Source organism: Syngnathoides biaculeatus, chromosome 10 (assembly GCF_019802595.1).
Source record: "Syngnathoides biaculeatus isolate LvHL_M chromosome 10, ASM1980259v1, whole genome shotgun sequence".
In the NCBI taxonomy this organism is placed as follows: Eukaryota; Metazoa; Chordata; class Actinopteri; order Syngnathiformes; family Syngnathidae; genus Syngnathoides; species Syngnathoides biaculeatus.
The window spans coordinates 31715217-31729594 of record NC_084649.1 but is presented as its reverse complement, the minus strand read 5'-3'; the positions used below and the strand labels follow the sequence as shown (position 1 = coordinate 31729594).

The 14378-nt window shown below is 44.8% G+C and overlaps 1 protein-coding gene across 9 annotated transcripts in view; it reads left to right on the top strand.

The window, feature by feature from the left end:
• LOC133506929 (calcium-dependent secretion activator 1) overlaps positions 1–14378 on the top strand; it is a 231611-nt gene that overhangs the window by 138359 nt on the left and 78874 nt on the right. For 8 of the 9 annotated variants that reach the window (XM_061831313.1, XM_061831310.1, XM_061831309.1 and 5 more), the window contains one exon: positions 6195–6350. The exons of the other annotated variant lie outside the window; for it this stretch is intronic. In XM_061831313.1, the coding sequence (XP_061687297.1) occupies positions 6195–6350 (156 nt within the window). The remainder of the gene's footprint in view (positions 1–6194; positions 6351–14378) is intronic. 9 annotated transcript variants of the gene reach the window in all.

Genomic DNA, 14378 nt, shown 5'->3' with positions numbered 1-14378 from the left:
ACAGTGCCCCATCCTCACTATACACAATGTTGATGGTGCACTGCTTCCCCCTCCTGAGACACCGGAAGGTCCACTTGAAATCAATGGCCCCCTCCTACCCCAAAACATGAGCAAAGTTCTTTTAGAGGAGAGAGTTGAAATTCCTTCTGACAGGGGAATCTGACAGCCGTTCCCACCAGACCCTCACAATATGTTTGGGCACTGTCACGTCAGACCGGCATCTTCCATCAGAGCTAACTCACCACCAGGTGGTGATCAGTTGACACCTCCGCCCTTGCTTCACCCGAGTGTCCAAGACATGTGGCCACAAGTCTGATGACATGACCACAAAGTCGATCATTAAATTGGGACCTAGGATGTCCTGATGCCAAGTGCACGTGTGGACGCTCCTTGCCTGAGATTGGTCTTTGTTATGGACAGTCTGTGATGAGCACAGAAGTCCTGTAACAGAACACCACTCAGCTTTTGATTGGGTGTGGGGGGCTTTGTTCCCAATCACGCTCTTCCAGGTCTCACTGTCATTGGCCACATGGCCATTCAAGTCCCCCTGCAGAATGATGCTGTCCCAACAGGGAGCGCTCTCCAGCACTAACTCTAAGGATTGAAAAATTGTTTGTACGCTGAACTATTTTTTGGTCCATAGGCACAAACAACAGTCAGGACCTGTCCCTCCACCTGAAGTTGAAGGGAGACTACCCCCTCATCAACCGGAATGAACACCAACATACAACCACCAAGTTGGGGGACAGTAAGTATGCCCTCACCTCCTCAGCGCCTCTCACCATGTGCAACTCCAAGGTGGAATAGAGTCCAACCCCTTGCAAGAGGACTGGTACCAGAGCCCAATCAGTGCATAGAGGCGAGTCCGACTATATCTAGTCGAAACTTCTCAACTTCACACAATAGCTCGAGCTCCCTCTCTGTCAGAGAGGTGACATTCCATTTCCCAAGAGTTAGGTTCTGTTACCAGGGATCTGATTGTCAATGTCACCACCTTCGGCTACCACCCATCTCACATTGCACCCCACCCCTATGGGTCCTCTCAGGTTCGTTAGCCCATGGGAAGGGGGACCCATGTTACCCTTTCGGGCTGTGCCCAGTCAAGCTCCATGGGTGCAGGCCGGCCACCAGGGGCTAGCCTTCGAGCCCAACCTAACCCTAATGCCTGGCTCCAGACAAACAGCCACACTCACAATCACACCTAGGGGCAATTTAGAGTGTCCAATTAATGTTGCTTGTTTTTGGGATGTGGGAGGAAACCGGAGTGCCTGAAGAAAACCCACCCAAGCACGGGGAGCAAATGCACTCTCCACACAGGCGTGTCCGGGATCGAACCCGGGACCTCAGAACTGTGAGGCCAACATTTTCCAGCTGATCCACTGTTCCACCCTAGTTGCCTTATTCAGTTTAATTTTACTGGTTGTAGGTGGAAAAACTTGGGAAAAAATTCACCTTGGTCTAACTTTCCTAAAAGTGTGTAGAATTTTTTTATATGCACTTTAACGCACTGTTACAATTTTAATCTAACCATATATAGCTAACTAGCTTTAATGTTTACTTTTATTCTTTTTTTTTAAATAAAAATGGCAATTCATGAACTATCTGAATGGAATTGACAATCTACTGTATGCATGCAAATGTTTCATCCAAAATCTGAAGTTTACACTGAACTTCAAGTCACATTATTGGCTGGTAATGGCGTGGAGCATGTGGCTGACTGACTTCTATTTTGTTTGAAAGTTTGGTATTTCCATGTCCTTCCCAACAGTTTCAACCCTCTATTGTTGTTGAGTCTGTTGTGACCCATTATGTGTTTGGAGCAGTTGGAGTGAGAAAGCATTTTTGTTGACTCATATCTAAATTGTGACTTTTATGTAGGGCTGTACAATTAGTTGAATTTTAATTATAATTACCGTTTTGGTTAACATGATTAAATGTGGCTGATCATCAGTGTGTTTTTTGTTTTATTTTTTTGCTTCTAAAATGCAGGTACAATAATACTAGGTACATATGAAATGTGCTTCATTTGCAGCAGTGCTCGGAACCTATTCACCCAGCCACCAAGGGGCAAAAGCATGGTTAAGGCTTTATATAGCTTGGGGACTGCGCTCCGTTGCCAACTTCAAAATAAAAGTCTGCAGTGGCATTGATCTCCAGTGTAGTAATAAATGAAGCTGTTGTTTCGAAGACAGTTCTCAGCTTGAATTTGGCAAACTTTTCATGGCACGGTAAGACACAATGAACAGTCGTAACGGCTGCCTTGACTTTAACGTTTTGGCTGGCTTAACTACAATGAAAACAACACTGGATGTAAATAGAGAGGGAAATCACAACTGCTGAGTTCTTTGCAGTTTGTGTCGGTGCACGGCTGACCAGTGGTTAAGCAAAACAAAAGGGATGTACTGTACTTGAACTTGGTATTTACAATCGTCATAGAAGTGAACTAGTGCTCTGTTAGACATTCAACCTGCACTAACTGGAGGTCTATCCAATCTATTACAATCAGGGGTGTCAAACTTTTTTTTTTTTTCCCCCCGGAACATTTTGTAGATACGGTTTTCTTCATACGGCCGTTATAAGTGTGAAACCATAAAAATCTTTAACCACCTCATCATATTTACACATGAAATTTATGAACTAGTTTTGGAATCATAAATCAAGGGTAGTGGGTTTTTCAACGATTGTTTTATAACACAAAAACGCTTGCAATATATCAATGTTATCATGTGTGACAATTTGAAACTAATTTTGGTGTGTTTTTTAATAAAAATCATGTAAGTTGATACACATGATTGGCCTTCGCGGACCACATAAAATCATGCGTTGTTGGAATTTGTAAAAGCATGTTTCTTCCATTAGCCCTTGCTGGGGAACAATTTTGGGGGGGATGGGATTTAAATTAGATTGAATTAATTAAGATTAATTTTAAAATACATTTCAAATTTATTATTTTTTATTATTATCTAACTATATTAATATTTATATATAAAGATTCATTTCGCAATGGAAACCGTTACATATTGTGTACTAAAAGAATTTTTTTTTCCCCAAACATGGAACAATCATGATTAATAATCAGATTATTAAATAAAGGCAGTTGGTAAAATTTTCTAGTCATCAACGACCCATCCATATTTGAAGCCGCTTATCCTAACAAGGGTCGCGGGAGTGCTGGAGCCTATCCCAGCTGTCAACAGGCAGGCAGCAGGAACACCCTAAACTGGTTGCCAGCCGATCACAGGGCACGTAGACACAAACAGCCACACTCACAATCACACTTAGAGGCAATTGGCTGGCAGTTCAGGGTGTACCCTGCCTCCTGCCCGTTGACAGGTGGGATAACCTCCAGCACTCCCCGCAACCCTCGTGAGGATAAGCGGCTAAGAGAATGGATGGATGGATGTTGAACACACCTCTCAATGTTGAGTATTTCTCAAAATAAAAATAAAAGCTTGCATTGTGAGGAATTATGCACAACAGATTTTTCAAAAAATGTACAGGTTTTAATGAACTGAAAAGTTAATTATTAAATTTGCAGTTTCAGGAGGTCATATTGACAGAAACAGCACAACAACACTTATTTTGTAGCAGCTTTACAATTCTTATATCCATCAAACTTATGACTCTTTGGAGTTTCTGGTTGAATTTCTTTGAGACTGGCATCGTCATGCTTCTTTTTTTAAATTTTAGAAAATAATGAAAGTGTAGTTCTTTTGATACCATAAAATAAACTGTTTAGTCAGAAAGTCCACATAGTTTTCCGAGGTCAATTTCATACCTTCATGGACCGTAAACAGGCTGACATCCATTGAACTTGTGACTTTTGAAGAAGTTTCTGCTTGGATTTCTTTCTACATGTCATAATAGCTTCACAGAGCTGCCATTTGAATGTTAACTGCCTCCAACCCTTAACCATCTTTGCTAGAGGATTCTCCAAATGTTTTCAATGGGGTTGAGGTCAATGAAGGATGGGAGGCACAACATGACTTTCTCCTTGTTTATGCCTGTAACTGGAACAAGCGGAAGCAAGTAAAAGTCCAATTTCTTATCGGCGAAAACATCGACTTCGCCATTAAATATGGGTGCCAGATGCCAAATAAGTAAGTGTCTTTCAGCTTGTCCCATTAGCGGTCGCCACATCGTGACATCTCAGAAGAACGCTCACATTTGTTTGGCACAGTTTTTACGCCGGATGCCCTTCCTGACGCAACCCCTCTTGGGGAGTAGGGGCCTCAGTGAGGAACAAACTCACGACCCCTGGTTTATCAAACCAATGCAAGCATCACTGAGCTATGGGGCCCTGTCCTCTATGCCAAGTGTTAATATTTTTCCAGGTACCTTCGTTTATTATCACCTATATGTTTAACGGTATCGGACAAAACTCTGGGCATCGTGCTATAAGACGTATTTTCACGTCATCTCCAATCACATTAAAAATGGTTTGTTTGACCGATACTTCCGGCCAGTGATGTGATTTGATGACGTAGGTGCACGAGCTCTATAGTCAGATTCACCTCTACGCACCTCTTGGGCTCTGGTACCAGTCCACTTGAGAGGGGTTGGACTCTTGAGTTGCCCACGGCGCTGTGCAGGGTTGGGTACACTCATTGACTCCTGGCTCTGGGCCTATAAGTTGGGGTTCACCCTGGTAGATGAGAGGGTAGCCTTCCTCCATCTTCAGGTAGGTGAAAGGGTCCTGACTTTTGTTTGTGCCTACGCACTAAACAGAAGTTCAGTGTACCCACCGTTTTTGAAGTCCTTAGAAGGAGTGCTGGAGCGCGCTCCCTCTGGGGACTCCATCATTTTGCTGGGGAACTTCAATGCCCACGTGGGCAATGACAGTGAGACCTGGAAGGGCATGATTGGGACGAACACCCCCCGATAAGAACCCGAGTAGTGAACTTCGGTGCTCATCATGAACACTATGTTCAGGCTAAGGGTGTCCACATGTGCACTTGGCACTAGGACTCCCTAGGTCACTGTTCGATGAGCGACTTTGTGGTTGTGTCATCGGACTTGCGACCGAATGTCTTGGCCACTCGGGTGAAGAGAGAGGCGGAGCTGTCAACTGATCAACTGATCACCACCCGTTGGATGAGATTCACCCGGAGTGTCTAAAGTAGGCATGTCATACATACGGGCTGACATCCATTGAACTTGTGACTTTTGAAGAAGTTTCTGCTTGGATTTCTTTCTACATGTCAGAATAGCCTCACAGAGCTGCCATTTGAATGTGAACTGCCTCCAACCCTTAACCATCTTTGCTTGAGGATTCTCCAAATGTTTTCAATGGGGTTGAGGTCAGTGAAGGATGGGAGCCACAACATGACTTTCTCCCTGTTTATGCTTTTAACGGGAAAAGATGCAGAGGTTTATCTTGCAAAAATGAGATTGTGCAAGCCTGGATGGTCCAGATTTATGGACTAGTGGATGTTTGGTGAAGGCCCCCTTGTCCCAAAAATGTTGTGATGTCAGCAAGGAGGTGGCAGGTTTGGGCCAGACACATATTGGACCAGAAACACCTTACCTGCCCTTTTGAAGGTGTGAAAATGATCTCAGAATTTTTTTTCTGACCACATTGTTCCCAAAAGAAGAACCGTGATTTCGTTAAGCCTGACAATGCACCATCTCAAAAGAATTTCAAGTGTCAATTTTACAAAAAAGTCCAAAAAGTAGTGATTTCACTAACTATGATCTAATACCGCAAATTCAATATATTACTGTTTTGAGATCTTTAAAACCTGTCATATGTCTTGAAACTCAGTTGTGCATAATCATTTGGAACAGTGACTGATAACTTTTTATTTTTCAAAACATACTGTTCTCATTGGGAGGTGTGTTCGGGAAGATTTAAATTACATTTTGATGGCTTTAAGATTATCCAGACTGTCATATGTTTCAGCTATTTAGGAAAATCTGAGAAAATATAATTTCCAAAATAATTTCATATGCAGTGTACATTTTCCCCAAAGAGTTGCTCCTGTTTCCCAATGTCAGTGCTCCATACATTCACAATTGAAACAGTTTTTGAATAGCCACGTATCATGTTTTGTTTTTGTGTTTTGGATTCTTTGTTTAGAAATTCATTCATTATGTGGGTGCTCTAAATTTGGTCTGTAAATAGACATCTCATGTGTCAGTTGAGCTAAGTGATAATGGAAAACCTCAATGCAAAATTTTTATCTCTTACAAAGCAATGGCTCAGGGACATCAGAGGATCTCTTTTGGAAATTGGATGCTTTGCAGACCTTCATCCGAGATCTCCACTGGCCAGAGGAAGAGTTTGGGAAACACCTGGAAACCAGACTAAAACTAATGTCCAGTGACATGATTGAATCGTGTATAAAAAGGTATGGAAGAGAAAAAAACAGATTGCAAGTTATAAAGTTGTGACATTGACTTAAAATTAACTGAACAGTAGTGAACAAGTCTACATCCACCCGAAGTGTAAATGACCCCCACCCACCTTCCAAAATGTTTCATTGCATATACAGTAATAAGAGTTTCATTTTGATCAATCTAATTTCTGTCACTGATCCGAGGTCAGGCTGAGGGGGCAGGAGCGTTAGCAGGGATGTCCAGACTTTCCAGGGTCTCTTTGCACTGGGACTTGCCCAGAATAGCTCATGTGGGAGGTGTCTGGAAGGTATCTGAATCAGATGGTCCAGCCACCTCTTCTGGCTCCTCAATGCGGAGGAGTCGCGGCTGGACTCTGAGCCCCTCATAGATCCTCTCCGAGTTCAGAGTAGACATGCTGTTCGGAGGTCACCCTATCTCTAAAGGAGAGCCCAGACACCCTGTGTAGAAAACTCATTTTGGCCGTTTTTATCAGGGTTCTTGTTCTTTTGGTCATGATCCCCATCTTGTGACCATAGGTATGGTTAGGTACAAAGATCGACTGATAGATTAAAAGCTTCGCTTTGCATCTTAGCTTTACCACAACCGACTGATACAAACTCTTCATCACTCCAGACGTTGCACTGATTCGCCTGTCCATCTCCCATTCTATTCCTCCCTTACTTGTGAACAAGAACCCAAGTTACTTGAACTCCTTCACTTGGGGCAGAATCTCGTCCCCAACCTGGAGCGGGCACTCGACCCTTTTCCGACTGAGGACCATGGTCTCAGATTTGGTTGTGCTGATTTTGTGGCCGGGCCTGCACCCATGGGGCTCGGCCAGGAACTGCCCCAAACCGTAACATGGGTCCCCCTTACCATGGGCTCACGACCTGTGGGAGGGGCCGTAGGGGTCAAAAGCAATGTGAGCTGGGCGGTGGTCAAAGCCAGGTATCTTGGCGATCCGATCCCCAGCTACAGAAACTAGGTCTAGGTACATGGAATGTGACCTCCACGACAGGGAAGGAGCCCGAGTTCTTGCATGAGGTCGAGAAGTTCCGGCTAGATATAGAGCTTGTGCACCTAACGTCACCATTTACACAGTGCAATATTGCCGGTCAAAAAGAGCTGCTCAACAGTGTGGGGGACATTGAATTGTAGCAGAATATTCACAATGCCCGAGACTTGTTGTGCTGTTGGTTGTTAAAACAGACGAGACAGATATTCAAAGAGATCATTCTATGGACTACCACCTGAAAAGATGATGGATTTCGGCAATTAAACGTGATGGATGGTGCCCAACCAAATACAAATGACTGTGTAGTGATCACTTCAGGTAGAAATTATTCTTCTCATTCTCAAATTCCCAAGAAGTATTTATAAGGCCAAGTTGGCTCTTTTGAGTACAATGCGTTTAAAAAAAAAAAAAAAAAAAAAAAACGACAGGGAGTCGTCTCCAATGTACACGAAGCATGTTGCGGCCACACGTTAATCTTACGTAAACCTCTTTCCTTTTTTCTAATATGCATTGTTTTCAAATGAGTACAATGCATATTTAAAAAATGAAAATAAACCGTCGGTCACACAGAGGTTTATCGAAGTTCAATGTGTGACTGCAACGCGCTTCCGTGTATGGGGGCTGAAGCCTATGCCAGCGGTTTATTTTCTTTTTTTAAATGCGCATTGGACTCATTTGAGAACAATGCATATTTTTAAAAAAATCTCTGTAACGGAGAAATTTACCGAAGTTTAACGTGTGGCCACAACAACCTTCGTGTACAGAGGAGCCGACTCGCTGTCTTTTTTTTTCAATCATAGTGAATGAATGCGAGTTTGTGTAAAACCAGGAATCATTTATTTAAATATTGGTGTTTGTATTGAAAAAATCTGAGTGGCTCCATCACTAAGTGGGATTTATTCTTGATTAATAACAGATCGAGCAGCCAAGTATTGCGTCCGGACTTATCCACGCTTTCAAACTTTTTCGTGTCAATCTCGACGACTTGCTCACCAAATACATGTGTAGATCCAGTTGTCCAGGACAAGCGGAAGCAAGTAAAAGTCCAATTTCTTATCGGCGAAAACATCGACTTCGCCATTAAATATGGGTCCCAGATGCCAAATAAGTATTGTGAGGAATTATGCACAACAGATTTTTTAAAAAATGTACAGGTTTTAATGAACTGAAAAGTTAATTATTAAATTTGCAGGAGGTCATATTTACAGAAACAAAACAGCACAACAACACTTATTTTGTAGCAGCTTTACAATTCTTATATCCATCAAACTTATGACTCTTTGGAGTTTCTGGTTGAATTTCTTTGAGACATGGCCTTGTCATGCTTCTTTTTTTAAATTTTTGAAAATAATGAAAGTGTAGTTCTTTTGATACCGTGAAATAAACTGTTTAGTCAGAAAGTCCACATAATTTTCTGAGGTCATTTTCATACCTTCATGGACCGTAAACAGGCTGACATCCATTGAACTTGTGACTTTTGATGAAGTTTCTGCTTGGATTTCTTTCTACATGTCAGAATTTGAATGTTAACTGCCTCCAACCCTTAACCATCTTTGCTTGAGGATTCTCCAAATGTTTTCAATGGGGTTGAGGTCAATGAAGGATGGGAGGCACAACATGACTTTCTCCCTGTTTATGCCTGTAACTGGAACAAGCGGAAGCAAGTAAAAGTCCAATTTCTTATCGGCGAAAACATCGACTTCGCCATTAAATATGGGTGCCAGATGCCAAATAAGTAAGGGTCTTTCAGCTTGTCCCATTAGCGGTCGCCACATAGTGACATCTCAGAAGAACGCTCACATTTGTTTGGCACAGTTTTTACGCCGGATGCCCTTCCTGACGCAACCCCTCTTGAGGAGTAGGGGCCTCAGTGAGGAACAAACTCACGACCCCTGGTTTATCAAACCAATGCAAGCATCACTGAGCTATGGGGCCCTGTCCTCTATGCCAAGTGTTAATATTTTTCCAGGTACCTTCGTTTATTATCACCTAAATGTTTAACGGTATCGGACAAAACTGGGCGTCGTGCTATAAGACGTATTTTCACGTCATCTCCAATCACATTAAAAATGGATTGTTTGACCGACACTTCCGTAGGTGACGTAGGTGCACGAGCTCTATAGTCAGATTCACCTCTACGCACCTTTTGGGCTCTGGTACCAGTCCACTTGAGAGGGGTTGGACACTGGTCCACTCTTGAGTTGCCCACGGTGAGAGGCGCTGTGCAGGGTTGGGTACACTCATTGACTCCTGGCTCTGGGCCTATAAGTTGGGGTTCACCCTGGTAGATGAGAGGGTAGCCTTCCTCCGCCTTCAGGTAGGTGAAAGGGTCCTGACTGTTGTTTGTGCCTACGCACTAAACAGAAGTTCAGTGTACCCACCGTTTTTGAAGTCCTTAGAAGGAGTGCTGGAGCGCGCTCCCTCTGGGGACTCCATCATTCTGCTGGGGAACTTCAATGAGACCTGGAAGGGCATGATTGGGACGAAGACCCCCCGATAAGAACCCGAGTAGTGAACTTCGGTGCTCATCATGAACACCATGTTCAGGCTAAGGGTGTCCACATGTGCACTTGGCACTAGGACTCCCTAGGTCACAGTTCGATGAGCGACTTTGTGGTCGTGTCATCGGACTTGCGACCGAATGTCTTGGCCACTCGATTGAAGAGAGAGGCGGAGCTGTCAACTGATCACCATCCATTGGTGAGTTGACTCCGATGGTGGGGGAAGATGCCAGGCCAACGTGGCAGGCCGAAACGTATTGTGAGGGTCTGCTGGGAATGGCTGGCAGATTCCCCTGTCAGAAGGGATTTCAACTCCCACCTCTGACAGAACTTTGCTCATGTTCCAGGGGAGGAGGGAGTTGTTTAAAAGCGGGTAGATGAGATTCGCCCGGAGTGTCTAAAGTAGGCATGTCATACATAAGGCCGAGCCCATTCAATGATTTAATCCGGCCAGGAATAAATTTCTGTGTATGTCAAAAATAGAAGCGAGTCACTAGCTCATTTCTATCAAAAGTTGTGATTTTTAAAAAAATAAATACAAAAGAAATGCTCCCTACGGCCGCTAGAGGGGAGTAAATGTGTAAAAGTGCTCACATCTGGCACTGACACGAGTTAATCACAGGAAATCAACATTCGCAAAGTGATGTGTTCAAGTAAAAATAAACCGGCAATCTTGATTCACCTTTCACCACTACTCAACAAGTTATTGGCCAACACAACCTTCCCAAAAATGTCCAAAAAAAAGAAAAGTGTCCTGTTAATGAGTTGGATAAATATAAAGACAACATAACAGATTTGCTGCGTGAGTTTGAGCTGAGGTTTCAGGTATTCAATGAACTTAAGAATAAATTTGGCTTTTTTTTGCTCACCGTTTACAGTGAAGCCTTCGATATGCCAGTTGACGTTCAACTCGAGCTTATTGACTTGCAGTGCAATTCCACTATGATGGTTAAATTTGGGTCCGTGGGATATGCTTTATCAATATCTCGTGTCAGGTTACTCCAAATTAACAGCTGTGTCTCCAAATGTTTTGTTAAATGTGCTGCTACTCAGGATTTCACACCTCATATCGATCCACTTGTGAAGGCAAAAAGATACCAAGTTTCAGGAGCCTGCAGCAGCAAGTAGAGTGCAGGAGTGTAGTGAGAGAGAGAAAAAAAGTGTGATGACACAAAATTTGTTTGCACTCATGAATACAGATCATTAAAAATAAGATTAATCTGGATTCATATTAAAGACAATTAATATTGTGCAGTTTATTCTGATCTTCAGTAGCCCCAGCCTAGTAGTTTGATCTGATGTAATCTAATCTTATTGTCCATGCAATGTAATAGGTTTTCATTTTATTTATTTATTTTATTTTGTATTTCATTTTTTAATTAGATCAAAGCAGTATGACAATTAAGGTGAAAATATTTTTTTCATAACTCCCACTTGAGTTCGTTTAGTGTGGTGAGTTGGTTCAGGTGTAAAACTGCATTCACTCAAGTGTTCAAATAAATCAGTTGTTAACACATTCACCACCAAACATGATTTTTTTTTTTCCATTGTGAATGAATGTGTTCTGCTTGGAAAAAATCCTTTGTCATCTGTGATTATAATATGTAGGGTAGGCTACAAATTTAGGCTGAATGATAAAGCATAGTACTGAAAAACAAAGCTAAATATTTGGAGTTGACATTCTTTTACTGCTCTGGCCCTTCTGAGGACAGACACACACCCCAGAGCCAAACTGAGTTTGACATGCCTGGTCTAAAGGCTCTGGTTGTTTCAGGGGTGTCCTGGTAGGCATGCCTCTGCATGTCTCGAACCAACGGTGCGGGGTTGGACCCAAATGCAGGACTCCAAGATGAGGGCAAGATGTTCAATGAGCTTTATTATAAACAAGTTCTGCACGACAACACAGTCCAAGAAGGCAGGATCCACAAAACAAGAAACAAGGTCTGATAACTACGAGTCAACTAAAGAGCATAACAAAAGCGTCACTGGACTATAATGGTGCATTGGCGGAGTAACCCAGGATGCGGTAAAGCATACTCAACAAACTGGCAAATGCCAGTGACAAAACTCCAACTTAAATACATGGTCTAATCACAGTGCCTCATGAGAAACAACTGTGACTGGCGACAGGTGTAATCTATGAAACCTCTCAGAGCAGTGGCCAGGCCACGCGCTTCTTGGCTGTGGTCCAGCCTTGCACATGACAGAACCCCCACTTTGGGTGGACGTCCTCGAGGAGGAATCCAAAGGCGTAGCAGGAACCAGATGGGAGCAGGAACCAGATGGGAGCAGGCAACCGTTCCGGACGAAGACCTCCCAGGACGTGATCGGTCACCGCTGAGGCTTGATCGTAAGACAGCCGTGGATCGGTCGCCGCCAAGGCTAGGTGGGAAGGCGGCAGTGGATTGGTAACCTCTGAGTTTCGGTCGTAAGACAGCCGGGGATCGGTCGGCGCCGAGACTTGGTCGGGGAGTTGCCGAGGATCTGTCACTGTGGCGTGGTCATCAGATGGCTGGGAATTGGTTGCTACCGGGGCTTGGTCGTGAAGCAGCTGTGGATCGGTCGTTGTCAAGGCTAGGTCGGTAGGTGGCCGGGGATCAGTAGCCCTTGAAGCGTGGTCATCAGGCAGTCAAGGATTGCCACCGAAGCAGGAGAGGGAGGCGGCCGCCATCGAGAAAGGGGTGTGAGGAGGTTGTGTGCCGGTTGTCATCGAGACAGGAGCGTGAGCATCAGGCGGCCGAGGATCGGTCGCCGTCAAGGCGTGGACCCGCAGCAGTACGATCTCCGTCCAGACGGGAGTGGAAGACGGCCGCGGGCCGGTCGCCTTCGAGACACGAGTTTTAGGCGGCGGCGGGCCCATCGCCGTTGAGACAGGAAAGGGAAGCAGTTGTATACCTGCTGCCATCAGGATGGGAACGTGAGACGGTAGTATATAGTGAAGAAAATAAGTATTTGGACACCCTGCTATATTGCAAGTTCTCCCACTTAGAAATCATGGAGGGATCTGAAATTTTCATCGTAGGTGCATGTCCACTTCGAGAGAGATAATCCAATAAAAATGCAGAAATCACAATGTGTGATTTTTTTTTTTAACAATTTATTTGTGTGATACAGCTATAAATATAAAATAAAATATGCATATGTTAATATCTGGTACAGTAGCCTTTGTTTGTAATTACAGAGGTCAAACGTTTCCTGTAGTTGTTCACCAGGTTTGCTCACACTGCAGGAGGCATTTTGGCCCACTCCTCCACACAGATCTTCTCTAGATCAGACAGGTTTCTGGGCTGTCGCTGAGAAACACAGAGTTTCAGCTCCCTCCAAAGATTTTCAATTGTGTTTAGCTCTGGAGACTGGCTAGGCCACGCCAGAACCTTGATATGCTTCTTACGGAGCCACTCCTTGGTTTTATTGGCTGTGTGCTTCGGGTCACTGTAATGTTGAAAGACCCAGCCACGACCCATCTTCAATGCTCTGACTGAGAGAAAGAAGTTGTTCCCCAAAATCTCACAATACATGGCTGCAGTCATCCTCTCCTTAATACAGTGCAGTCGTCCTGTCCCATGTGCAGAAAAACACCCCCTCACAATACATAGCCGCGGTCACCCTCTCCTTAAGGCAAACAGTTGCTTCACAGTTGGGATGGTGTTTCTGGGATGGAAGTCATCATTCATCTTCCTCCAAACACAGTGAGTGGAATTATGACCAAAAAGTTCTCTTTTGGTCTCCTCTGACCACAAAACTTTCTCCCATGACTCCTCTGTATCATCCAAATGGTCATTGGCAAACTTAAGACGGGCTTTGACATGTGCTGGTTTAAACAGGGGAACCTTCCGTGCCATGCATGATTTCAAACCATGACGCCTTAGTGTATTACCAACAGTCACCTTGGAAACGGTCCTTCGCTGCTGCCTGGACAGCAACGTAGGATGTCCAACAAGCCTTCACCGCCACCGAAACGTGAGCCAGCCGACGAGCCTTCGGCGCTGCCTGAACAGGAACGTGAGGCGGCCGACAAGCCTTCGACGCCACCTGGACAGGAATCTGAGGCGGGCGATGACCCTTCGCCGCCTGGACAGGAACGTGCAGTGGCCGACGAGCCTTCGCCGCCGCCTGGACAGGAATGTGGGATGGCGGACAAGACTTCGCCGCTGCCGAAACAGGAACGTGGGGCGGTTGACGAGCTTTCGCCGCCACCGAAACATGAACGTGCGGAGGCCGACGAGCCTTTACCGCCACCTGGAAAGGAACACAAGGCAGCCGACGAGCCTTCGCCGTCACCTGGACAGGAACGGAAGGCGGCCGATGAGCCTTTGCCGCCTGGACAGGAACGTGCAGCGGCCGACGAGCCTTCACCGCCAACTGGACAGGAATGCGAGTCAGCCGACAAGCCTTCACCGCCTGGACATGAACGTAAGGCGGCTGACAAGCCTTTGCCACCTGGACAGGAACGCGAGGCGGCTGACGAGCCTTCACCGCCTGGACATGAACGTAAGGTGGCTGACAAGCCTTCGCCGCCGCCT